The following is a 26,576-nucleotide window of genomic DNA, read 5'->3' as shown; positions in this document are numbered from 1 at the left end:
TACGTACGAGAGTACGTCACGTGCCCCTCACGTTTCCCTTTGATTTAAACCTTTGAAGAATCGTTCCATCTCTCTTTTGTTTTTGCACAAATATCAATGGTTTATTCTTTTTCTTCGGTTTACAGATACACGTTTATTGGTTAGTTAAGTGTTTTTGTGTGTGTTTTGGCGCAACTGTACTTAAGATTACTTGTGTATGGGTATGTTTGTATGTGTGTATGTATGTATGTATGTATGTATGTATGTACAACGGCTACAGATATGATTATTGTTTTTGTTTTCTGATATCATTTTCGAGTTTCCTGCAGAGCTCTATATATACACCGTACATATTCTTAAACATTTTTAAACATTTATTGGCCAACTTTAATTGGAAGTTAAATCAGATAAGTTCTTTATTATTATGAATTATTATTGTTGCAGTTACTTTATTTTTGGATTCTTGTTATAATACTTTCAAAGCTTCCCTTCCCGATCTGGGAATCTTTGTACAAAATATATCTATGGTACGATCGGTAGAGAGCACAAACAATGATATATTATATATGTATGTATGTATGTTGGTAAGTTATCTTTTTGGGGAGCTCTCATCTACGCAATTATATTGGTTTCTGATCGTACTATTTGGCTTGAATAATATTGTTATTTTGGAAACATATACATACATAGTTCTATTTATTTACATCAATTCTTTTGGGTATTTTTATAGTTTTTGCTATAAGCTCTCTCTTAGATCTTGAGCCTTGATCGTATGGGAAGTATTTTGTTTGTGGTTAAATTTAAAACACAGAGAAACAGTAAGATAGGATTAGGCTGAATCGGATATAGTTCCTTTAACTTATATACATTTAAAGCTATCATCGTTCCCATCCTTACCTTCAGGAATAATGCCTTGTTCGGATAACACAGATTCCTCTGAATCTATATGGTATCCTTCAAAAAAATACCGCCCCTCCAAGGGAAATCTGCTATGAAGGTCGCTTCTCAACTCTTCTCAATCCTTTGATCACTTTTGCTCTGTTTTTTCTTTGATCTACAGGAATATCGCTATCTGGGCATAGATCTCCACTGCCACCAGGAGACCCATTATGGTTAGATTCACAGCGCAGTAGACGCGTCGCAGTGAACGTCGGCGCTGACGCTGACCACCACATTTACCAGGGAAGCGGACGCCCTTCGTCCACTCACATTCCAGATACTGGCCCTCGTCAGGATCGCCGTCGTCGTCGTCGTCGCTGCTGCTGCTGCTGCTCCCGCTGCCGCTGCCGCTGCTGGGTTCGGAGTCACTGAGGCTATTCCTGCGCCCATCGGCTGCAGTTCCAGGTCCGGATCCGGGTTCGCATGGCGGCGGCCAATGTCAAACCGACGCCAGCGACGAGCTGCTGTCATAGGCCACAAGCAGAGAGTCGTTCTCATCGCTGCCACTGCCCGCACTCCGCTCGGACTCGTTGATGACCTCCAGCTGGGTTTGGGGTCGGGCGATTTTGTACTTGTTGTGCCGCTTGTTAATCAGCACGCTGCGTATGTTGTTGTTGGTGCGACGACCTCCGCTGCGCTGGCCCTTGACCTTGACCACAGCCGAACGGGGACGGGATCGGGGTCGCGAACGCGAACGCGACCGCGTCTTCCTTGGGCCACCTAACATGCTGCAGTCGGCATCGTCCTGCGGCTCTAGCTCCAGCTGCTGCTGCTGCTGCTCCTCCTCGTCCTCGTAGTAGTCATAGTAGTCGTCATAGTCATAACCCACGTCATCCTCCGTCTCCATGCCATCGCCATAGGCTGCCTCATCATCATCATCGTCATCGTCGTCGTCGTCATCGTAGTCGAAGTCAAAGTCAAAGATGGCACAGCATCCGGCGCCCGACTCCATGCTGTGTCGCCTCTTTGAGTGACGTTTACTGTGGTGGGACTTGCCGCTGCGTGTGCTCACGCTCTTGTACATGGGTGCGAATATGGCGGTCTTGGCCTGTCGAAAATAAAGGATAAAGCACGTTAAATATCTATATGAGAAGCTGTTTGTGTGGATCGTGAGAGCGCTAACAGTACCCCGTAGCTGGTAGCGGTGCAGACTGTTAACCTGTTAACAGCCCTGGCGCTCTGTTACAGAGACTGCCCTGAACAAATGATATTTAAACGTTCTACAAGTCCCCAGTGCACTGCAGCCATATATCCATTAACTTATGATGGATTGACTTACCTCCGGTCCTCGCCAGGTAATTCCAGAGCGCACCAAATTATAGAAACGTAGTACACCCCACATGGCCAGCACCTGTTTGGATGGCAATGGAGAAAGGAAAGAGAGAGCGCGTAAATTTCCATTAGTTCAAAGGCCATTATACAGATATAGATACTCATACACATAGAAAAGCAAACATTTTTATGGAGCTCAAGGGACCTAATGGATTTGGCTTGTACTCGTAATTCAATTATTTATTACATATATTGATCAAGTCCTGGACAAGGTAATTAGCGCCTCGATTGTCAGGCCATTCGGTTTGAGTGATGGGTAGGCCTAAGTTTCCATGAGAACTCTGGGCTCTGTTGGCCATTGGGACGAAGTGGCACTTGGGCCTCCAATTCTATATCGAGCGGCTATGATATTTGTGTTCAGTATATTATTGGATATTATGCTATGGAATAATCGCAGCTTATTTAGTTTTTGTACCCATCGATTTATAGCGAGTGGATCTTGGATTCTTGGTGTCTGCATTGATGGTAAGTCTGTAGATCTCCACAATCTGAATAAGCATTTTCAGTGGTATTTATAAAATTCCATGTTAAATCAACCGCTCAAATGTACATATATCTGGCTCTTTATCCATTGCCATATTTGTTCATTGCGTTTGGCCGCTTATGGTGTTTGCAAAAGTCTGCCAAAACTGTCATTATTATATTGGTTAATCTAGGTAAAAGTGGAAATGTGTATCAGGCCATGTGTGCATTCGATGTGGCTCTACTAGATTCTCTCTTTAAATTAAAGCTTAAATAAACTGGTTTGTATTTCCCTATGAAATATACTATTTGCAAAACGATTAGCTATCTGCCACTTACATTGATTAGAGCTCGTGCTATGAAGAAGGCCACCTCCGCCTTGCACATGGCATCGAATTGCTGCAAATGAAAGAATATTTTGTTATGAATTGCAAATACATAATTTAGTTTTTACGAAAGCAAAAATCCAAAGCCCAAGCTAAAGCTAAACAAAACTTCTGTTTTCAAAAGCAATTTGGAGGGAAAAACTTTTTCCGTGCAAGCAACTGAAAAGTTTTGCTCAGGACAGGAGCGGATCGGTTGAATTGAATGCTCCGTAATTAAATATTACTTTTCGTATGCAAGATTTAGTAGAACGGAAGCCCTTAAAGTGTTCCCAAACGCTGGACTGGAATTATTTTGAAATTTTGGACCAAAATTCCAAACAACAAATTAGCAAATCCCACGCTGCGCCTCCATTCAACTTTTTTGGGGGGAGGGGGGCGGCCGGCCCAAAGAGAGAAATGTGAATTTTTACCTTCAGAATTGCAATAAATTATGCATGAGGTCACAATTTTCCAACAACTTTTCCAGCCGCCCCCGGTGGAGTTGGGCTGTGGGGCTGTGGGGGGGGGTTGTGGTGTTAGGTGAAAAACAAAACAAATACAATCCAAAAAGCAGGACACGTTCGCAATAGAAAGAACGCAGAACAAAAACAAACAAACAGGACAAAAAATACAAATGCCAGGCGACATAGACAAATGTAAAAATACTAAAGGAAAATGGTGCAGAAAAATGCCCCAACTCATTGCATATGTGGGAGACGGACTAGATCTACATAGCAGATGTGTGGATACGTTTGGCTGAGTTTTTTGTGGAGGCACCCAGAGGGGTGCTGTCTGGGTGGGTGTGGGTTTCAGGTCCCTTAACCATCCATCCAGCCAACCAGCCAGCCAGCCAGCCATCCATCCTTCTATCCTCCTAGCTCTAACACCCAAGTAACCCACAGCTTTGTGCCGCTTTGACTTTGTCGCTTCTTCTGACTGTGTGTGTGTGTGTAGTTGCGTGGCAGGGGGTCCCTCTTGTGTGTGAGACTCGAGCTCTCTACGCTTCATTTGTTAGAAGAAGGCACTTTGGCAGTGGCTGTGGCTGAATTGCTTGAATAAAGGAGTCGCCGAGTCAAGAGGAACAAACTATCAAAGCGAGTGTGCCGCCTGAGGCTTCAAGTCATGGATGAGAGAAAAAGCGAGACGAATGAGGAGCTAACTTGCATGGTTTTGGGCGGGTTCCTTTTAGGTGTGATTTAGGAATTTCCTTTGGAATTTATACAATTTATTGCCATAAAAACACACAGAGAAAAAAACGCCCTGAGACTCGAATATTTACATTTAGATTTAAATATTTTTGGCAATAGATTGCACGTTTTCAGATTAATACAAAAATATTTTATTTAGATTAAATATATTTCCAACAAATGAAATATCTCTCTATTAAATAGAAAACTTTTGGCTCGTCTCGTCCGATATTTTACTCATTTTGCCGAGAGCGCGCGAAGCGAGTGCCCCCTGGTATTATATTTATTTTAAAGTGTTTTATATTTGTATTTTGACTATATTTATGTTTAAATCAAAGTGAATTCCGAAACCGAATATTTAATATAAATATATTTGTATTGCCATTTTTCTCGGAGTGAAGGCATAGTACTCTTTCTCCCCTTTTTTAATCTTTGTTACAGAAACTCTTCCTATCTTCCTTGGAGCGGCATCCGTGTTCCGCCCTTCTATGCCCAGCCTGTTGCTTGCACATTGCTTTTATTTTTGCTTTTCAATCTCCACTCACTGTTTTACCCCAGCCGTGCATCCAACTGTCGCCCATTTCCGACCATAACCTACATCTACATATACATGTATCTACGAGTACTGTGAATACGTATACGCGGCGTGTGCTGGTGTGTGTCTGTCTGTCGTATCCTTTTGTTTGGTCTTTGCATAAAGGAAACTGGAAACTTTTTTACATATGTAACGGATTCGGTTTGATTGTTGTTGTTGTTGTGGCTGTGGCTGCTGCTGCTGCTGCTGTCGCCTGGAGGCTTTTTTCTAATTTATTTCTTTGCTTTTGTTGTTGATTCCAATTGATTTATGCCAGGCGCCAAGAACTCGCACTCACACTCGCACGACAAGGAACCCCAAGCAAGTGTGCCTGAAATCCTTTGCCGTAGCGAGATGCTTTTCATTAAACAAATGGTTACCGAACAGAATATCGAAATGAAAACATCTTAAATATGCATTAAAAACACTCTCTGGCCAACCCCCACAGGTATGCCTCTCTCTAGAGACAGAGAACGGTGCCACTCACCTTATTAACATGATCGCGTAGAACATTTGAGTAGACCATGGCCACAGCTTCCAAGGCCATAAACGTTATATAGCCAATTATCCAGGGTACAATTAATCCGGGGTTCTCCTGCAGGAATTCAAGAAGAGGGGAAAAAATTCCGCTGTTAGAAAATACAGTAAAAAGGAGCAGCCCCGCACACAGAGTACGATGGCACCTGTATAGAATCGGGGGTATTGATTTCATGGCTATACTATAAAATATGCCACTGAGTGGGTGCAATGGGGAGTGCAGTGTGGGTAGGAGTGGGGGTGCTTTAGAGTGCGGTGTAATTTATCTCGCCATGGTGGTAAAACCCATGATTGGATTTTTTTGTTGCTCCTTTTTTCGCGTGCCACAAATTTTTACAAATTTTCCCTTAAACGAAATTTGATGTGCAGCGGTTGCTGACAGTTTTTTGGCCGCAACGTTTTGCATGTCACCTTTTTTATACCCGATACTCAAAATGAGTATTGGGGTATATTAGATTTGTGGTGAAAGTGGATGTGTGTAACGTCCAGAAGGAATCGTTTCCGACCCTATAAAGTATATATATTCTTGATCAGCATCAATAGCCGAGTCGATTGAGCCCTGTCTGTCTGTCCGTCCGTCCGTCTGTCCGTCTGTCCGTCCGTCCGTCTGTCCGTCTGTCCGTCCCCTTCAGCGCCTAATGCTCAAAGACTATAAGAGCTAGAGCAACGATGTTTTGGATCCAGACTTCTGTGATATGTCACTGCTACAAAAATATTTAAAAACTTTGCCCCGCCCTCTTCCGCCCCCACAAAGGGCGAAAATCTGTGGCATCCACAATTTTAAAGATACGAGAAAACTAAAAACGCAGAATCGTAGAAGATGACTATATCTTACAGAGTGCAAAATCTGAACCAGATCGTATAATTATTATAGCCAGAATCACGAAAACAATTTCACTCTTTCTCGCTCTGTCTCCCTCTAACACACAGGTTTCATGGTCGGTTTTGCCAATTTCAAAATATGAGTTCAAGGATCTGAGAACCCATAAGAGCTAGAGCAACCAAATTTGGTATCCACACTCCTGTGATATCGGACCTTGACCGTTTCCTGTCCAAATTTCGCCACACCCCCTTCCGCCCCCGCAAAGGACGAAAATCTGAGGCAACCACAAATCTCAGAGACTATTAAGGCTAGAGTAACCAAATTTGGTACACACACTCCTTTAAGATGTCACTATAAAACGTATATCTCAGAATTTCGCCCCACCCCCATCCGCCCCCACAAAGGACGAAAATCTGTTGCATCCACAATATTGCAGATTTGAGAAAACTAAAAACGCAGAATCATAGATAATGACCATATCTATCCGGTTGCTGAATCTGGATCAGATCAGATCATTTTTATAGCCAAAAGGAACAAATCAATTTGCAGTGGCTACGCAGCGCCCGACGTCACGCTCATACTGATTTTCTGTCTCTCTCGCACGCACTCTTTGTCGTGTCGTTAAATATTAGCGGCGTCTGCCGGAGGAGAGCCATACTGACTTAGTATCGGGTATAACCGTAGAGTTGCGGTGTCCGCAGCAACTCACAACGTTCCCCCTCGTTTTTATTCTGTTTTTCGGCCCATAGAATATTTTGCCAGAAGCCTACATTTTAATATGGATATTATTACAATATATCCCTCAGTTATACCATTTTGTTCTGCAGTTTACGCATAAACTAACATAATTCTATAACCGTTTTGAATGTAACAAATTTTATGAAAAATAATTATATTTTATTCACTTAATGGGTACGTCCATAAATTGAGATGAATATTTAAATTTTCACATGGCTTTTATGTCCAAAAATAATTCGAAAACAGTGCCAAATTCTTAACTTAATCAATCATTTACTAACCAATTATATGGAGTGCCTTTGAAAACATGTAATTATTGGGACTTTTGTGTCCGATTCCTTGGAAGTATGCTAAATAATTTCCCTTAAATGTTGATGTATTATATAAGCTCTAAGCTCTAAGCCCTGGCAACAGCCTCTTAGCAGCAACGCCCTCACACATTTGCTGTCCAAATACTCGTTTAGCCTAATTAAGGACCAATGCCCTATGCATTATTTAATGGACCATAGGCCAGCTCTATGACCGACTCTCAGATCTGGCACTAAGGCTTCGGCGCCTAAAAGCAAACTGCAATTAATTTCACCAATACAGGGCTCCATGTAGCCATACACAAGTACGTCTGGCACTCGAATTTGGAAATAGTATCCATAACATTTAGGGGCGAAACCGTGCTCTTGTTTTTCGGCCATCAGAGTCGAAATTAAAAAATTCCACAAAATGTTGGCCCTGGCAATTGCGCGGCGACAACAAAACCCAAACAGTTTTAGGGGGTTGTGTAATCTTTGTCATGTGTCGCCGCCAGTCAACGGGTGTTCTGGCGCTCCCTCTTCGCCACTCAGCTCTTGGGCTCCACTCAGCCTAGTGCTCAGTCCGTCCAGGCAGGGATTCCCATTCCCATACCCATTTTAGCCGTTTCGGTGGCTCCCAATTGTGTGACAAATTGTCTACATTTTCATGCCGCTGTCAATGGCATTTTGGGGGGTTTGCTGGTGTGGCCCTAGGAAATGTTATATTCCAGCGATGCCCTCGACAAGCGTTAGGTTAGACAATTTTCTGCCCTGAAATATCGGATTAATATCGGACTTGAGATGCAATATATCGTGAGAATCTAAAGTAAAATTAATTTTTTTAAACTAAATAAATGTAAAAAACTCTAACTTTTTGATTGGCTTCATAAATATATACAAAAAAATCTTTTTGATAGACCTATCCGTTCAAAATGAATTTTTGAATATAATTTTTTTTATAAACAAAACCAATTTTAAATTTTTATTTTTTAAATTGCAAAATTTATTTGCATTATCAACTTATATTGTAAGTTATTTTATTTTTGTTATTTGGGTTTTATAATCAAATTTTTATTTATAGAAATATAATCCCTACGATCCCTGCTTGAAATAGTTATAGCTTATTACTTTTCATACATTTTCCCAATATTTACGAGAATTGCTGCAAGGGTATATATTTTTCGTTTCTTGTATGGCATGTCAAACGTTTTATTTCGAAATTCGTGTGTTGGTTGAGCATGGACGCATGTCATATGCTACGAGTACGTTCCCAAAAATGGAACGCTTTTGTGTAATTTACATTTGAATGTGCGCTTTGTTTGCTAACTGAGTAAACATTTCCTTGGCACACACACTCGGATAGGGGCACAATGTGCATAATTTTCACATATTTGACTTGATGCTGTTCGATTTTTTGTGTGCCAGAGAAATGGTTGTGTGTCATGTGTGGGGGCCGGAGACATGTATTGTAAAATTGGTACAACAACAAAACCCTTAATCAAACAAGAACAGAGCACTCACCCGACAAATGCCAAAGATCAATACAATGCTTAGCAATATCATGGATATTTGTGTGCCAATTATGGCAAAATATGCTATTTGTACACCTGCAAAGTAAACAAAAACGAATTTCAGTTAAATCAAGGCTAACAGTAGACACTGAGAGTTAAATGGAAATAAATGGGTTTTTCATTGGTTTAAAATTACAAGAAATTCTTTTTAAAAGATGCTTTAAATTTCATCAAATTATAAAATTATTATTAGTGCTTTGTGGCCGACTGGTGGCCTCATCTGCAATTAATTTATTAAAATGACTTTATGTTTTATGTTTTATGTGTGTGCTGCCACAGTTTCCAGCTTATGGGTTTATTATCACTTTGGGCCACATCCGAGAGGCAATGTATGTGTATGTATTTAATTACCAATTAAAATATTTAGGGCAACTTGGAGCCTTACCGTAGTAGACATCCTGCAGGTCGGACGACTTGTGCATATTGACGTTTATGCGCCACGAGTAGATCAGCACAATCAGGAGTGATATATTCTAAGTATAAAAGGAATAAAGACACAATTAAACGAATGAGATACATATGAATAAAGTACACGCAGTGTGCGCCCGCATACAAATATGTTAATGGGTCATCAACATCTAAAACATCTATATCGTGCCCTGCCTTTTTACTCTTTTTTGCACAACACGTTTTTACTTTTAAACGGGTCTGAACTCAATTTGATTTTGAGAGGGTTTGTGAGGTGGCTGCGGGGTTTTGGGACTTGTGTGGCTAATTAATCCGGGAAAATGCTTTCGTGTTGGCTGGGTTTTCCTGCACAAGGGCGAGAGCAAGGCGAGAGAGAGAGAATGCAAAATGGAGTGCTTTCAAGATACATTCATTATGTGTCGTGACTGCACTCTCAGATGGTGCCCCCCATAGTTCACAATCCGGGCTTATGCTAAACACGTAACGCTTACTTACTTGCCGGATAAATAGATAGATAGATAGATAGATAGATGGCTAGAGAGGGAAGGAGCTCCTGCTCTTGCCCGTGCACAATAGCTCCTGCCATAAAATGTGGCACTAATTGCTGAAGCCAAACACTTAAGCTCTCTCTCATGCTGTCTCTCTCTCTCGCTGCTTAAACAAAAACTAATTTACTTTCCCCGCAAGGGCATTGCAATGGATATAATGTGTCTATTGTTGGCGAACCCCACAACTTGCATTGCATTATATTCCTTCCTTCTGTATTGTCTCTCGCATTGTAAGCAAAAATGAGTGAAAAAATAAAAACCCCGAGGCACGATTTGGCCATTAACATAAATTAAAAGCCATAACGAGCATCATGTAATTGTAATTTATATGTGCCACAAGATGGGAGGCGGCAGAGGGAAGATGCGAGGCGGGTGCAAGTCTATCCATTTGGCCGGGTCTGTTCTCCACCAACAACTCGCTGCACAGCCCTCGCTGTGCAGTATCCTGACTCTGGCTAGAGTCATGCCCTTCTGTCATGCCCCATAATGAGGTTGAGGTAAGCCATGCCACATTCAAAATTGTTGCAGAAAAAACTTGCCTCAACGACACTTGTCTATAAATTACGCCACAATTAAGCGGCGAACAAAACAGGACACTCGCCTGATTTCGTTCTGTTTCGTCCTGTTTTTCCTCTGCCCCCCTGCCACCGTGCCAACAGAATGCTCCACTAACGAGAACATAATTATATACTTGTCCACATTGCGCATACGCCCTGTTGCCCGTCACCATACTTACAATTGTGTAAATTGCACTTGTTATGGCCAAATTTTTGGCATGCAACATGCGACAGCAGCGTGTGCCGCCAGTTAGCGGTCCATATGGATATAGAATGACAGACTTCATTTCGGTTTTTATTATGCTTCTCTCTCTCTCTTTCTTGTTTTTTTCTTCTGTCAATTTTCCGTGGTATGGGGCCTGTGGTTTTCCGCTCAGCAACAGCAATGGTTCCAGCAGATTTCTGTTTCCGTTTCCATTACGTTGACAGCACGGCGATGATCATGACGTGAGGTTGGGTTCTCTCTCTTGATTTGTGGTGGAGGATGAAGCCTCCCATTCAAAAAACAGCCTCCTCCCAGTTTGGCGAGCCTGAAAAAATACCAGATAAATGACAGCTTTGAAAAGTGATTGCCATATATTGTGCGAAGTTTTATTTTGTTCTTTCTCAAATTCAATCAGTCGCTAAATGTTTTTCATATGCCACAGATTTTCATAAATTTCTTTCATATATTTTTCTGAATTTTTTGTCGAGACAATTTGTTCAACTTGAATGGTTTTGGATCTGTAAATATGTCATGATTGCATGCACTGAATTCTGTTGCATTTGAGTGTCTTTTTGTTTTTTTAGAGCTTAAATTGAGTCTAGATTTTTAAAGATTATTTTCAAATACTATTGAACTGTTTACGTCATTGTTTCATATTCGAAAAGCTCATTAAATGTGCAATTTTTCAAAGAGAATTTAAAGTATTTGGCCGTGAATGATTGCACTGTAACACTGAAAGCCTCAAAGTTTCAAATCTTTAAGATATGAGCACTGGACAACCTTAGACAGAAATAAAAGTAAAAACTCTCAAGTCTCTCCCCCAAGCCCCAAGCTGCACCATACATATCGTAACCACTTTAAGGCAATCGTCTCAATCATCTGGTCATCGATTTTTATGCATTTTTCCTCACCCAATGCCCAATGCCATTACAAACAGCACTCAAGTTGCCGCTGCTACTGTTCCCTCTCCTTTTCCCCGGAAGTTTTTCAACATTTCTCCAGCAAATGTTTTTCGTGTTTTCGGGACTCTGTTGGGAGCATGGAGCATGTCCTTTGGACACAGGCTTAGCACGAGTAACCCGGAGCCAGTCTCGAGGCGTTTGGATAATTAATGATGGGTTGATCGTAGACACGCAGAGAACCCGCCACGAAGTTGTCAGTTTTTGGACAAATATCAGTGGGATGGCCTGTCCGAAAAGTTCACTTAATCAACGCCAAACAAATCTCTAAGATGTTTTCAATTAGTTGGTGCTTAACTAATTACATATAAGCAGCCACAAAAAAGGGAGAATTCCTCTGCCTATGATTGATAGCTCAGAGCAGCAGTGGCAGTAGCAGGAGCAGGAGGAGCAGCAGTAGTGGAAGGAAATATAATGGAATAGAATGGAATGGTATGCCTAGCCCTTTTTAATTGACCTCAAAAGAAAAAGACCTGACAGAAAATAATACTCGGCCCGCAGTTCGGTTCGTGTAAACCCTCACATATTTGCACATGCCTCGGAGAGGGCCCAGGACACGACTTTGGCAAGGACACGACGCTATAGAAGCTCGTAATGCTCTGCTGAGCATATTGAATGGATAACACACACACACAGCCACACAGACACACAGTCGTATGTACGACTAGAGACCCATGACTCTATGGCTGGCTCGCATTGTAAAATGTTTACAGTGTCATAAAATATCAGTAACAAATGGGAAACCAGAAGCACAGAAGCGCACAGAGACCCACATAAGAGTCAAAAAAGCAAAGGCCAACGGAAATTGTTAGACAAATAACACAGCGGCACAGAACAATGATGGAAAAAAAGGGAAAACCCAAGGCAATGGTATACGCATACGTATACTTATACTCGTACCCTTGTACAAATACAACTACTATGTATACCCTGAACAGATTTAGGTATCTGAAATATGAAAAGTTCGTTGGCTCTTAGGCTGCATCAGAGATGCATAAAAGCTGTGCAGATTCCATAGAAATATCAATATATAGAATTGGAATTGTTTTCCTTCTTTTGTATCCATGTTGCCAGTACATATAAAGCTCCAGAGCTTATGCCACGATCCTGTCATTATATCATTTCGTAGTCATTTGGTAATGCCACAGAAAGCGGTCTGTGCATTTTGAAAGGATTTTTATGCATTTGAAAGGCATTGGCTCGGAGTCAAGTGCCGGGGGGGGGAGTGCATATTGACAACATCAAGTGCTTTTCATATTGTCCGCCCTCCTACACCCACGCTCTCTCCCTCTTTCCAAAGGGGGAAGGGGGCCACACATCCGTGACACAATGAAAATCAATAAAAAATATCGCATTACGTTCCCAGGCTTTGTTTCGGTGGATTTGTTCGTTGTTTTGTGTGTGTTCTTCTCCATTGTTTTTTGTTTGTGTCGATTTTGGCGTATGATTGATTTGGGGCCACACGCAACGTTCTTGTACCAACCGTAAAGCCTAGGCATGAAATATGTTGCATAACCAGATGACACACACACACGCACGAACACACACTCAAGTGCAGTGGGTGACAGCAGCTGTGGCAGGAGAGTAGTGCCGCAGGCAGCAGAGGAGCTGCTCGAAATACTAGTCAACAAATTCAGTTCGATAAGCGTCTCACATCATATTTATGTACGTTTTTTCTCTGCCGATTTAAAGGCAATTCGTTTTTTCTCCGTCTGTGCTTCGGAATGGAGCGCTGTGCCCGGAGGGCGTGTGGAAGGAGAGTTCTCTGGCATAAGCCTCTCAGAAGAGAGCCTATACTCCGGTATGTATGGAAATGTTGGCTTCTCTCTAAGCGCATTACAAGTTGGTGTGGGCTTAGAGCACTGAAAGGTTGTATAGAACGGGGGTGGTCCATATGTTATTCTAATTTAGGCATAATTGAGGGATTATGTGGCAGGGAATTTACTTTTATTTGAATAAAATCCTTTAAAGCAGAGTACGGTACGGGCGTAGCAGATTGTAGTTTGTTCCCTTTAATCAAATCTTTCGAACTGTTGTGCGTTTTCTTCCAATTTCTTATCTTTTGATCTCGCTGCTGGCAGGCAGAGCTGTCGGCAGCTCGAGAGAGCGCGAGATGATCTCAATTTACAGCACCTTCATCAGATAGAGCGAGAGAGAGAGAGATGAGCTCTCTCGCTGAAGCGAGAGCGAGAGAGCGAAGAACTCCACAGGCGGACAGACAGACAGAGCGCGATAGAGAGACGAACTCCATGGCAATGCAGAGCGAAGAGTACAGTGCACATGTTCTTGTTGGATAGAGAGATGAGAGATAAGCTTTGTCTATTTTTAGCTTTATCACGTTCTCTGCATTTTGTTAATGCTGCGAGAACTTACATACATACATACATACATATGTATTTATGTACATATGATCAATATTTGTTGGAATTATGCTTGAATCATTGTTTCCCATCCCTTTACTTTCATGCTCTTTCGTGATTCTTTCTTCTATTCCCACCCGAAAGCAACATTCGCCAATCATGTTTAATCATGTTCCATAGCACCCTGTTTAAGCCGCCGCCAAGATTGATCACTCACCTCCCCCAAACATAAACATAAAACTCCTGTTTGGAATGACCCAAACAGCGACAGCCCCTGACTTCACTTGACTTCCATTCCATTTGAGTTGTTGTCGTAAATCTGAGGCCATATATTTTTGGATGTCATATTTCGCTGCGGATGCGACACGCCCGCCGCAGAACGGATGCCACAGTTAATTGCACATTGGGCCCGGGTTATGTTGAGATAATCGTCGCATAAAGACATTTCATGGCTGACTGGAAGGAGCAAAAAACATAGCCGGAGGGAGCTTACGAGACTTTTCTCACACCAAGAACCCTCGGACAAGGCGACTGAGTGGGGGAGGACGGGCAGAGACCGAGGCCGACGCAGAGGCAGAGGCCTAGGGATAATATTTGCTTAGCAAACATTTAAGTTGTTTTCGCCTTTGTTTCCATTCCGTTTATTTGGCTAATTTATGCTACGCCTTATTGCTTGCTTTGTCGACACGCCGCAGCTCCGCAATGTTACGACTTGGCCAAAACGACTCGGCCCCCACTGTTAGAAGGGTGTAGTACAAGCGTACGAGTGTACGAGTGTACGAGTGTGTGTGTGGCCGTATGATTGCTTGAATGCTGATTTCTCTGGCCCTTTTGTCTTTGGGCCCGAGCTCTCTCATTATGATTCATTGTTGGTTTGCAGGAGTCAAAAGGTAGAGCACGACTGTGAAGATTTATTGGCCTGGCCTGGCCTGGCCTGGTCTGTTCTGTTCTGGGCCCCATAATGAAGTTCTTTAGTCGAGTTAATGTTTCAGCATTTAGCCGAGGAATGCTCAAAGCTGGCCGTGTCAGCGGTTTCCCCCGATTGGACGGGGGGGGGGGGGAGCGAACAGAGGCAAAAGATTAGAAACTCTTTGGGTATTCGAAATCGCTGCATGGAAAGGAATGTGCTAAGACGAAGGATTAGTGTACGCCCATGGACAGGAATTCGTGAGACTGTTTCACGATATTTACCCAACTAAAGAGCATTCAATGGTGGTGTTCCCCCCCACCCTTCAATGCCAAGTAAGTCATCAGTTTCCACAGCCCCTGGAAATACAGTTTTCATTTCCGGGAAACCCTTAACCCCGTCTTCCCTGCGCCACCGAGCTAGTGTCCTTTGAATTTTCCTTGGTTCGACTTTCCTGGTCTCTGGCCTGTAATTGAAGTTTTCTGTTTGTTTTTCTTGCACCCAAAAGCCCTCCACAAAAGAACTGTCATAAGGAGTCGCCAGTTGATTATTACTTATAGACTTACTGGACCCGCCGCCGTCTCTGTAAACACTGGACACTGGACTCTTCGCAGCTGCAAATTACTATTTTGAAAGCCGGAGGCCAAAGGCAGTACCAGCAGCACCAGCAACAGCAGCAGCAGGAGAGAGCAAAACCAAGGATGTGTAAAGTAAATGTGAGGTAAAAAATCTCTTTAAAGTCTAGCAGCAAAGAAAAATATCAAATACAAAACACAAACAGCCAATACTCGTACCCGAGCCGAACCAGATCTGAAAAAGCCGCAAATGGTGGGAGAAACATTGGCCAAAAGCCAGAGGACATATCTCCTGATATTATTAGTATGTACAATGTTCGAAATTAAAGTGAAAATTAAATTGAGGGCAGAGATGGGGACGAGGATGAGGCTGAAGTGAAATGAAATGGAATGGATGCCCCAGGATTAATATATAAAAAGCTCAAGGGCTTAGATTCTGAGATAAGGCTGAAGGCTGGCTCAGGGAAATGGGCCAGAAAAATGAAGAGACAGACAGAGAGAGTAATAAGAAAGAAAATTGGTTGGTTTTGCTTTGGTTCTTATTTTCCCATAAATACAACAATATTTTCTTGAGATTAGATTTCTATGTAGGTATGGTATATAAAGTAAATTAAAAGATTTCCTATCTAGCAGCAATAATCTAAATTAATTTCCCCGTGACTTGGCACATAATTCGTTTAAAAAATGACACCCACTTTTTTAAGACCCATTAAAAGTAAACTCAAAACTCTATCGCATTATACAGAAGAGCCGAAAAATACTTTTCATCAGCTTAAATGCTGATTTATGTCAGCCGCAGACACATGGCCGCCACCGAAAAAAGGGCCAAAAGTTTCGGGCAGGCAACGTGAACCACGGATCATGGAGCAGTCATGGAACTTCTTGTGGCTGCCTGGCTTTGCCTCGTTGGCCCTGCTCTCATCTCATCTTAGATAAACAGGCATAAATCCTAGAATGCGTGCTCCATAAAGGTCTTTTGATTAAATGAAACCATTTATTAAAGAAGGTAAAGACAATGTCATGACACCTTTCCTAGAAGCACTCCGTACTGCTCAGGTTTGGGCTTGGGCTTGGGCTTGGGTTTGGGGTGAAAACAATTTCTTTAAAAGTCTCCAAGCTCACGAGCGCGGCGCCGCACACACGAGCTGAGTTATGACGGGGCATGTTAGGCGCCAGGGCCCCAGACAGAAGCCGCAGACCCGCAACAGCCCCCCTATTCAGATTTCCGCGCGAAGGGCAAGTAAACACAAACACAAACAAATTTTTAAATTTGTTAACACGCCAAACGGGAGTGAAAGTGAAAGTAAAAGTTAGCAAAATGAAGCCAACAACGCGCAACGAAACCACTTGGCAATGCTCTCCGCCATCTCCCGCACCCTCGACTACGTCGGTAGAAGGCAGAAGGTGTTGGGGGGAGAGGCTCGGGTAACCGGAAATCCGACAATTTTAAATTTTTCGCATGAGCTAAACATGTAGTCGGAAGTTGTCGCAGAGAGGCAGAAATTCTTGGGATCAAATTCACAGCGAAAACACGGCAAAGGATAATTTTTGCATCGTAAACTACACATGTCCACGGATACCTCATAATGGGATCTCAAGAAATGATTTTAACCAAAAAGAAAATGCAACTTAAATAAATTAAAACTTTCTAGAAGAGGCCGTAAACATTTCTTCTGGAATCTCTTGGCAATTTCCTCTCAAGTTGATTGCTACAAAAATTGCTGGCATTTTCTTATACATCACAACAGCTATAACCGACAAAAAAAATGTATACATATATATATGTGTAATTTGCTTAGAGCACTTGTGATTAGGCACGCCTACCCATCCGCCCAACATGGGCGTTTAATGGCACACTCGGCGTATGCGTATGCGTATGCGTAATATGCCTGGCTCATATGTGCCGCCACGATGGAGGTACATTCTGGCAGCATATTTGCATAATTTGCCAGGCAGGAGCCAAGCACATTGCTATCATTTAGACCAGCCCAGGATGCCAGTATGCCAGGATGCCAGAATGCCAGGCTGTCTGAGTTACTAAATTGCGCATACGCCACATAAGCCGCAGCCGAGTTGTGTGTGTGTGTGTGTGTCTTGTATTGCGGCTTTTGCGGGTCTAAGCGAAAGAAGGTAAGAATAGGCATTGTTAGCCGGGGCCAGACAAATTGAGCGCGACGGCAATGGCCAGACACTGAGTGCTTAAGAGCAACAGGTAAACGGATAATATAATATGAATGTCCTGGCAGTCGTTTTTGGAAACGGTTAGGTTTTGTTTTGTTGTTCAGTTACAAAGGCTTTAGAGATGGAGTCCTTAGCCCCTTGAGCTTTAATTAAATTTGTTTGAGTACTTTTTTGACTAGACAATCATCTGCCTCCATCAGTGTTGCCTTCGCCTCAACTAAAGCCGCAAATTTATGTACTGGGGCAACAAAAAGACAGGAAAAGAAAACTAAACTAAACAACTTTGAAACAACACAGAAAAAGTTGATCAGAAACTGAGTCTCGAGCCTCTCGAGATACTACAGCCCGAGCCTAAGAGCCGAAATAATGTGCAACAAAACTAAAGGATGACAGCGGCAAGGACATCAGGCTCATGAAACTGTCAACTGATGTCTCCTAACAGCCCGCAGGCCCAGTCCATCTCCTTTTGTTCTGTCTCTCTCTGTCCAACTTTCGGGGGGTCAGATGCAAAGTTGAGCCGAGTTCAGTGGAAACTTTTTGGTAACCGCAAAATGACTTGGAGCACTTTTTCCCCAGTAAGCGCACAGAACCGACACATTAAATTCCACTTAGACTAATTGCAAAAATGTAAAAAAAAGATAAAAAGTAAGTCGGGTCCTGCGACTGCATAAATGGTGTTTTTGCTTTAAAATATACATTGTGTGGCTCTAAAAAACCGAAAGCAATTAAAGTGGCACCCACCAACAGCTGCTCCACTCAGCTGAGTTTACTCTATCGCTCCCTCTCCCTCTTTTGAGCATCAGAATTTGACTGATTAAGTGCCTAGAGTGGAGTCAACTCAAGTTGGGTTGTGTGGGTTGGGGATATTTGATTCCATTCCATACTCTGCTGCAGCTGCAGGCAATTGTCGTCTGCTCCAGAAAGTTTTCTCAGCTTTGGCCCATCTTTTTTCCCCTCTATAGTTTGGTTTTGTTTTGTTTTATGTGGGCCACGTGTTGTTCACTTGACTGTTTTAGCCTCGTTGCCTTTATTGTTGTTACTTTTCTTGTTCTTGCTTCTGCTCTTTATACTCTGCACAGGCAAAGGGTATTCAGGTTTGAGCCATAAGAGTGCAGCGCAGAGGAGCAGGAGTCCTCTCTCTGTCCTCTATTTGATGCGAAAGACCATCCCACTGATTATAAATTAAGAAACATCCAAAAGGGTATCTAAGCCTTTGGTCTTCTTGGTTGATGGCCAGGCGTCTGCTTTAGCTGCTAAAAACATTTCGCTGTATTTGACGTCTTCTTTGATGTTGCCGTGAAACAATTGCGCTGTTTTTTTGTTGTTGCTGGCTGGCCATCTGATTTGATGACCTTGCCAGAGTTGTGGGAGTTAGCAGCGTTTTATGACTAGCTGCCCAGGAAATCTGGGCAGAAAGAGATTAACGGCCTAGACCCTCACGGCGTTTGAAATGGAAATGCCTGGCTTCTGTTCTTGAAATTGAATTGTTTCATCATATGTAATGAAGTTTTCGGTATTGATGTTTTCCGCGAAGAGTAATATTATTGATGGATCAGCTTTCAGAGCGAGTTCTCGAGTAGGAAGGTGGTTCGATAAGGGAGTGAATGTCCCAAATGAATGTTTAAGAAGAGACTATGAATAATTCGATTAGGGACTTAGGGATAGTATAAATTGAAGACATTGTAATAGGAACTGGATATATTATATCGGTGTTTTCCCATTGATGCACTTACTCCATTATTTTCATTTTGTATTTATTTAAATATATTACTTAAGATAGATCTGATTTAAATGCGTTGGAATTGAGAGAGAATTTGGCATCTTTGGTGTCGATTGCTGAGGCTTGGATCGATCCGTTATAGCTCTGTGCATTATAGCTGTTATACTATGAGGCATGGAGTAAGGACTAGAAGAGTCGGACGAATTGTAGAAGAGATCCCGCCTGTTCAGACGAGGCAGCGGTGCCCGTGCCAGAGGGCTACACACACTAAATTTCCATGGACATACCATGGACGTTGCGAATTTCTTGGAGTGTCTCCAAATATGCTGGACATGGTTAATAAAGGGAGATTCAGGCAATGGTCAATCGAGTTGGCTTAAATTGGATTTGATTAGTTAGGGTTAGCCAAAACCTGGAATTTTGTGCCCCCACCCCACACATATTTCAACCTACTTTATTACGACAACAGTCGTCCTGGTCCTCGCCCTTCGACCCTTTTGAGTCTTAATTAATCCCAAAGCTCTTCAGCTGTTGGCTCACTGTTGTTGACCCAGCTTCAGCCCCCGTCTCCCCCCGACGTCTTAGACCTTGTTGATTCCACTCTTCAGAGCTGAAGAGCCACTCAATCGTTGATGGAGGCTCGTCTCGTCTTTCGATTGAGTGCGGACCACCCGCCCCTCTCCTAAGAAAGCGAAGAATTTGCATATTTTATTAAATTCCCTCACAAATATCCAATCAATAATGTAGTATGCCATTCGGCGTATCCGGCTATATGGTCCGGATATTCCTGCCCCTCTGCCTGGTCCTCTGGCCCGCTGTTCTTCCGCTTTGTGAGCGGACTTCCACAGGCAAAGCCGTGGCAAATTAAGTATGCATACGTATTCAAATGGCTCCTCACAAGCCGAAATATACACAGAGAGATATTGGGTTCGGCAGGGAGGAGGGCGCTGGGAAGAAGGTGGAAGGAGGAGAAAGGAGAGTGTGTGCATCCCCTAGAGAGAGATTTTTGGTTTTTTCCAGATCCTCACCTCCAACCTCCAATGGACGCCCTTCCCCCCATCCCCCCTTCCCCCCGTCCTTCCGTACTCTTTGTGGTTGAAGGCAAATCATTAAAGACGTCGATTTCTGCTCTGCGTCTGTGTGGGCTCTGGCGTTTCCCTCACGCTTCTCTTCTCTTTTCTTTTGTTTTTGTTTTGGTTTTTCTCTGTTTTTGTCGCCACGCATGAGATTTTTGGCATACTATCGATGGGTTAGACGTTGGAGAGCGGGGCTTTGGGGGTTTGCCAATGCAAATGAAGACAAACAAAATACCGCAAGCGGGAAAGATTATGCCTGGCATAAAAAAAAATTAATGGCCATTGCGTGTGAGTGTGTGTGTGTGTGTGTGTGTACTTTTTGGGACAACTACAAGGACACAGTAATGCCCATTGGGGGGTCCTTCCTCTCTTTTTGTTCTTTATAATTTACTATGCGTAATTTCCTCGTCTGCTTTCATACGTAAATATTTAATTTCCTTAATTTTGTAGGACTCTATTCGTTCTCCTTCGCTCTCCCTCTCTCTCGCTTTCCTTTGCCTTTTTGGCTAGCTTTTTATTTCATTATTTATTGTTTAGCATTTCATCGCCAAGGCCTTTCATGTTTATGGCTCTTTGTGTGTGCCACAGAGAGACCACTCCGCATCCGGGGCACATACCGAGGCGTATGCGCAACGTCCTTATCCCCGGACTGGACTTTAGTGTCGAAAGTTAAGATCCTGGCACTTTATCCATATAGTTTTTGCACACTGTGTGCCTTTTAGTGTGGCATTGGGTGTAAAAATGGAAGTCAAGTATTCATTGGAATGCTGAAAAGGGTTTAACGATGGGTGTTTTGTGTTTGGCAATCAAACTGAACAGAATGCTGAACAGAATGCATGAAAAGAGTCAGAAATTATGGCTTGTTTATTCTCTATGGTCAGTGAGAGAGTAAAATATTAAACATTTTTGGATCCCATTGGGTGCGAGAAATGTCTGCACAGAAAGAACTGCCTTCAACGTCTCTCGCTTTGGCTATTGTTAGTACAAACTGGTAAAGGTTTTTTCATGGCTTTATGGCCAAATCATAGCCAGAACTGTTACTTGGACGGTTCCGTTTTGGAATTAACGGAAAATGGTCGTTTTTCCGTGTCAGGATTGGAATGCCTCGATACATTTTTTGTACTTTTGGTAATGAAAAACCAGGCGTCGCCACTGCGAAAAATTTGGTAAAAAGAATACAGTATTGTACGTCCTTCGCTTCAGAACGAATATCATGAGGATGGGCATATCGTCATTTGAAAAACCATAAGATAGAAAAATTTCTGGGCATTATTAATCGGCCGCCAAGAAGAATTTTCCACCGAGGCTCTTGTTAATTGATGGGAAGAAATGGTGATCACTTACAGCCACGTCTTAAACATCGTAATAAGTCATAGGACGAATCATGGATATATCAATTTGATCCTGAAACAAAACCACAATTGACGGTATGAGTGTTTTAAAGCGAATCAAATGAAACCGAATTATAAGAAGCCTTTTCAAGCCAAAAGAGGCTAAAGCCTTGCTTTAGGGATACTTCCTTCTGAGAGCCAAAAAATCGCGAAAATGGATTTTAATCTTCCAGGAAAATTGTTTTTAAATAAATATAATTTTTTTGGAGCTCCCTTTTAGGTTACAAATATAAAAGGCAGACCTCGTCAAGCTGTACCTTTATTAAAAAATATATATCATTGGGAATTTACTATATAATAAGAACGATGTCCCGCATGGAAGTATTTGTAATTTCCCCAGTCTCAGCTTTCCCAAGATCATGATTGGGAAAGTGCCGAATGATTTACCTCTCACATTCTGTGATTTCTTTTTCAAAGTTTCAGCATTTCGAGATTGAATATTAGACAGTCCTTGAATCCGTGTCCAAAAACAGTGAACATTTGGGCCAATTTCAAGAACATAGCCCATTGAAAAGTGATAAGCAAGTCTTATAGAATATATGTACATAGATTCATTTATGAATAAAGTTATTTGTTTTTTTTTTGTTGAAAATCGCGATGGAAAAGCTCTTAAAAAGCAGAAAACTTAAAAGTCTGGCACGGTTTATCCTAATCTGAAATGTATTTCATTGGATATTACAAAATGATATTGAAAAGGAAATATTTTCAATAGAAATTAAAAGGAGGTTGAGAGAGTGTGCTGTGCTATGTGCTCTGTGCTCCACCAATTCCCTTTCAAGGACATTCGAAATCCTCAGCATTGTTGCCAATTGCACTGTGCGTCCTCCAGAAAAGATTTGCACTTCAGTCGCAAAAATAAGAAACTTTTTGCCGCGCCCCAAAGGGCGTTGAGCATTTTTCTTGATTTCCATTTTAGTGCAGTTTCCGAAGTGAACTAAACTTAAACGCATTGGCATCCGTTTTCTGGTCGAAAGCGGTTTATGGCCAAAGCGAAAACTTAAATAAAGTGGAATTACTTGTTTCTGGCTGGATGTAAGGCAGGGTAAGGGCAAGTGTAAGGATAAGGACTTTCCTCGAAAGTTGACAGTTGAGTCTCTGTTGCAAGAAGCACTCTGCATATTCATTTTGCGCTACTTTGTCGCCACTTGAGCCTTTGCCGGGCTGTCGGTCTGCCGGGCTGCCGAGCTGCCTGTTTCAGTTCGAGTCACCGATTGACAGCAGCCAAACTCTCGAGTGGATGGCACAAGTTTCCGACGGGGGGGCGGGGTGTCCAAATCCCCCGCCTCCGGACAATAGTTTTGGAGCTCTACCGGCTTGCATTCGATTACTTTCCCTCAGCAGCATTAAATTTTCGCCCTGAATAATTCAAGTGAATATTCTCATTTCCAATTATGGGCAAGTGCCAAAGATTTTCCTCGGGATTTTCCTGGCCATTAAAGTTTTCCATTTACTCGGTTAATTACTCTGCAAAGTTCCGGGCAAACAAAAATATTATTTTATGCCATATTTTTTTCGCTTCCTGATATTAAGAAAAGTTTTTGGCCAAGAGGCGTGGCACGTTTTCGGCTGAGGTATGGGCCGGGAGGGCGGGCTGTTCCACTAATGAGCCTATTGTTTGGCCAGATAAAACGTGGCTAAACGTGGGGCCCAAGCGGAACAGGAAATAGCTGTTGTTGGGGGCATCAGCAAAGGGTTGAGGCAGCCCCGGGGCCCGCAAAACTTGTGCGGTGTTATGTACGTGGGCCGATTGAGAAGTTCCATGGCATTTGCATTGATAATTTGGGCCTGGCAGGGATTGGGGCTTGAAGCCTTGAATATTGACCAACGGATGATACTTTTATTCCAGTAATTGGGTCTCCCAAATCTAATTGAAAGTTTATCCTTTCGAAACTCTCCAAACACAAGGGACAGGTCCGCCCCCCCTCCGCAGCAGCACCCGTCTGAAGGAACCAGAGGAAGGCACAGTTGGGCCTTTGGCCCTGACAGCTTGCTAAATTAATAACTTCTGAACGAAATAAGATACTTTTATAAAACAACCTGCATTTTAAAGGAAACATTGTACAATTTAGCCTGTTTTAGTATACAAATGCTGCAACGTCTAGAATCTTCACAATATTGTGCCAAAGTTGAACTTTGTTCCGTTGCATATTTTTGCATATTTGCTTACATGTAATACAATTTTTTTTTATCAATAATGAACGTTTAATAGTCAATTTTGTTAAGCAAAATATTGTTATATAAAATTTGGAATTTAGTATATTTAAAAAAATTTATGATGGAAGTACTATAGAATAAACAAAATGTTTTTAAAAAATAATTTTGACTTGAATTTACAGAAATATAACTTTAAATTTCACAGGATTCTTTTTTGTATATGTACTTTGAAATACTTTCCATCCAAGTTCAAAAGTTTGGTCTGCGGTTTGGAGGCGTTCGGCTTCTAGATCGATTCAACCTCGCACCAAAAACGGTAGAAATATAATTTTAAATGGGATTTTATGTGGGGCCAAAAAGAGGTGGTAGAAGTCTTATTCTCTTTTCTTTACAATTTACTTATTTCTTTAATCCAATGTTCTTAAGTCTTCATATTTGTTGCCTTCTGATAATCAAAAATCTCTGCAAAACTAATCTTATTCCATCTCGTTGTACCCTCGTCACTTTCCAGCAAATATGAACCATTTTGCCCACTTTCTCGGGCCTACCGTCTTCCCCTTTGAATCGTGCTGCCACTCATAAATGCAGTTAATTGTTTTCACTTTAAATTAATATTAGTTTTCTATAAACTTTGCCAACAGCTGGCATAACATTTTTCGCCCTTTTCCCCATCTCCCTTTCTGCCTCTGGTTTGTTGCCTTCTATGTCCTCCCCCGTTGGGCCGTTTCTCTCTTAGAATGAAAACGAAACTGAAATTGTAATTAAATTTTTGCCAATTCGTTTAATTGGGTTTTAAGCCACAACTTCTGAATGGCCAAAATTGAATGTTCCTCCCCAGACTACCCCCTTCCCTTTCCCCACCACTTGATCCCCAGCCAAATTTCTGCTTAAATATTTTCTTACTTGAGGTTGGCTGGGTTTTGCTTCTTTTTTTTGTTGCTTTTTTTTTGCATATTTTACGACTGCTCCTTGCGACTGTTTGCTCTGTAATTAAGTGCGTCTAATTTGTGTTAAGCGCTGTGCCACTTGAGCCTCGCTTTTATTTTTCTTCCTCTGCTTTTTTTCGTTATATTTCTTTCTTCTTTAACCCGCCTGCTCCTGCTCCTGTGCTCCTCCTGTGTGTGCTTAACCTAAGCCCAGACGTTCCACCCAGGCTTACAGCCGGAGGAGCAGTGTAGCCTGGTGGGAAGGCTATCACGCAGAACATCGACTCGACGGTAAAGGTTATCTGGGTACAAACTGCCGTTAAATTGCCACCTCCTTTGGGAATTTGTCAAACAAAAATACAGCATTTTTTTGAGTGATTTCTCCGTATGTGCGATGCGCTTGAAGGTGATTTAAGGGTTCAATAGCAGATACCAGATAGCAGATGAATTTATATGGGGGATTTACTGGAAATGAATTTCCAGAGATTTAAGATTGTTGGCAAAACGCTTACACAGAGGCAGGGATGATCTTATTCGAAATTTTGATTGGTTTACTGAACCACTCAATACTCAATTGGGTCCTCAAGACTTCTTAAATATTTTGTATAAAAAGAATATACATGACTTTCCTTCCAAAATCCTTTGAATTTATTCCTTTTCCCTTGCATCATAAATTCTTTAATTCAATTTCTTTGCGTTCTCTTTAAACCATTACAGAATTGAGCCCTTTTTTGGTTGAGCCTTTTTGTTCCGATGCCAATTATGTTATTTTTTTTGTTTTGTTTTTGTTTCATTAAGAACACACCCCTTGGGGGATCCGGCCATCCATATTAATTACAGTTGCTTAAGGAACCCCCTGTTCTTACCTTATTCCTCAAATGTTAATTTATTTATTCATCAATTATGGAATTTGTTTGAGTTTCACACTTTCCACACAGAAAAACACCTCAACAAAAAATGTGCAATTTGCGTTTGTTTATTTCCACACTTTACCGGCAATTTACCGTTCGAATTTTTGCCTCTTCTCACTGTTTGAGATGTTAATTTGCTGCGATTGTTATGGCTTTGTTATGGTTCTGTTCTGGCTCTCAGCCACGATGACACTTGGCGGCTGTGGCTTTGGCTGTGGCTATGGCTATGGCTGTGGGGGTGATATCGTTACGCGTTCGGAACGGTAACTGTTCGAGGTTTTATCAGTGAAGCACGCTTATAAGGCGAATCCGAAAGGAGCTTTTCCCCGAAGAGCTTTCCTTGCGAGCGAGAGAGCCACAGCCAGCCGAAGAGAGCGCCGCCAAGCACGGACTTTCGACCTGTTTTCGACCAATTTAAGGGATTCCTCGTGTGCCGTTTGGCGCCAATTGTTCTAAGTGCCGCATACTGCCGCCTCGTATCATAGCCAAAGGCCAAACACAAACATTTCACCTTCGAGCATTTTCCGAGTGCCAAAGGATGCCTAGGAACGTAAATAGAAAATCATGAAGTATTGGATGGATACCCTGGCATCCTTAGATACCCTTTCGGATCGAATGATCGCATCAAACACTTTAATTATTTAAGTATTTAATCTACCATAAGATTTACTTGCATATATTTGAGCCTCTAGTCACAAAAATAAATACATCGATTTTTAATACCCTTTAATACCCTTGCCAGGGTAGACAGAGCAAGAGGGCTGAAGCAGTAGAGCACCTCTAGTGCTAGAAAAAACTGCATGCAAATCATTTGCCGGTCATAAATTATGCAGCTCAAAGCAGCAAACAGGAGCTGCAGCCGTGTGGCAGGAGGCTGTCGAGCAAATAAACTTCAATTTATCTC

At 42.1% G+C, this 26,576-nt stretch overlaps 1 protein-coding gene across 1 annotated transcript; it reads right to left on the bottom strand.

The window, feature by feature from the left end:
• Positions 1-74: 74 nt before the first annotated feature.
• LOC4812299 (uncharacterized) lies at positions 75-25,943 on the bottom strand. The gene is made up of 8 exons (XM_001352879.4): positions 25,628-25,943; positions 10,487-10,837; positions 9,180-9,267; positions 8,745-8,830; positions 5,326-5,433; positions 3,052-3,111; positions 2,198-2,269; positions 75-1,966 (listed from the first exon to the last, which is right to left on the bottom strand). The coding sequence occupies exons 2-8, from the start codon at positions 10,592-10,594 to the stop codon at positions 1,358-1,360; spliced, it is 1,131 nt and encodes a 376-aa protein (XP_001352915.4). The 5' UTR covers positions 10,595-10,837; positions 25,628-25,943; the 3' UTR covers positions 75-1,357.
• Between the last annotated feature and the right edge of the window lie 633 nt (positions 25,944-26,576).

The sequence above is a fragment of the Drosophila pseudoobscura genome, chromosome X (genome assembly GCF_009870125.1).
Source record: "Drosophila pseudoobscura strain MV-25-SWS-2005 chromosome X, UCI_Dpse_MV25, whole genome shotgun sequence".
Taxonomy (NCBI): Eukaryota; Metazoa; Arthropoda; class Insecta; order Diptera; family Drosophilidae; genus Drosophila; species Drosophila pseudoobscura.
The sequence above is the reverse complement of the archived record's forward strand: the minus strand, read 5'-3'. Positions and strand labels throughout refer to the sequence as shown.

What these genes read in the sequence shown, in the direction of transcription:
- LOC4812299 (XM_001352879.4), bottom strand. Translation starts at nt 10,594, where the DNA reads ATGAAGTCTGTCATTCTATATCCATATGGACCGCTAACTGGCGGCACA. An exon ending in CAAGTGCAATTTACACAATT is followed by an intron (nt 9,268 to 10,486) that starts GTAAGTATGGTG and finishes TTTTATACTTAG; the next exon opens with AATATATCACTCCTGATTGT. An exon ending in TGATCTTTGGCATTTGTCGG is followed by an intron (nt 5,434 to 8,744) that starts GTGAGTGCTCTG and finishes GAATTCCTGCAG; the next exon opens with GAGAACCCCGGATTAATTGT.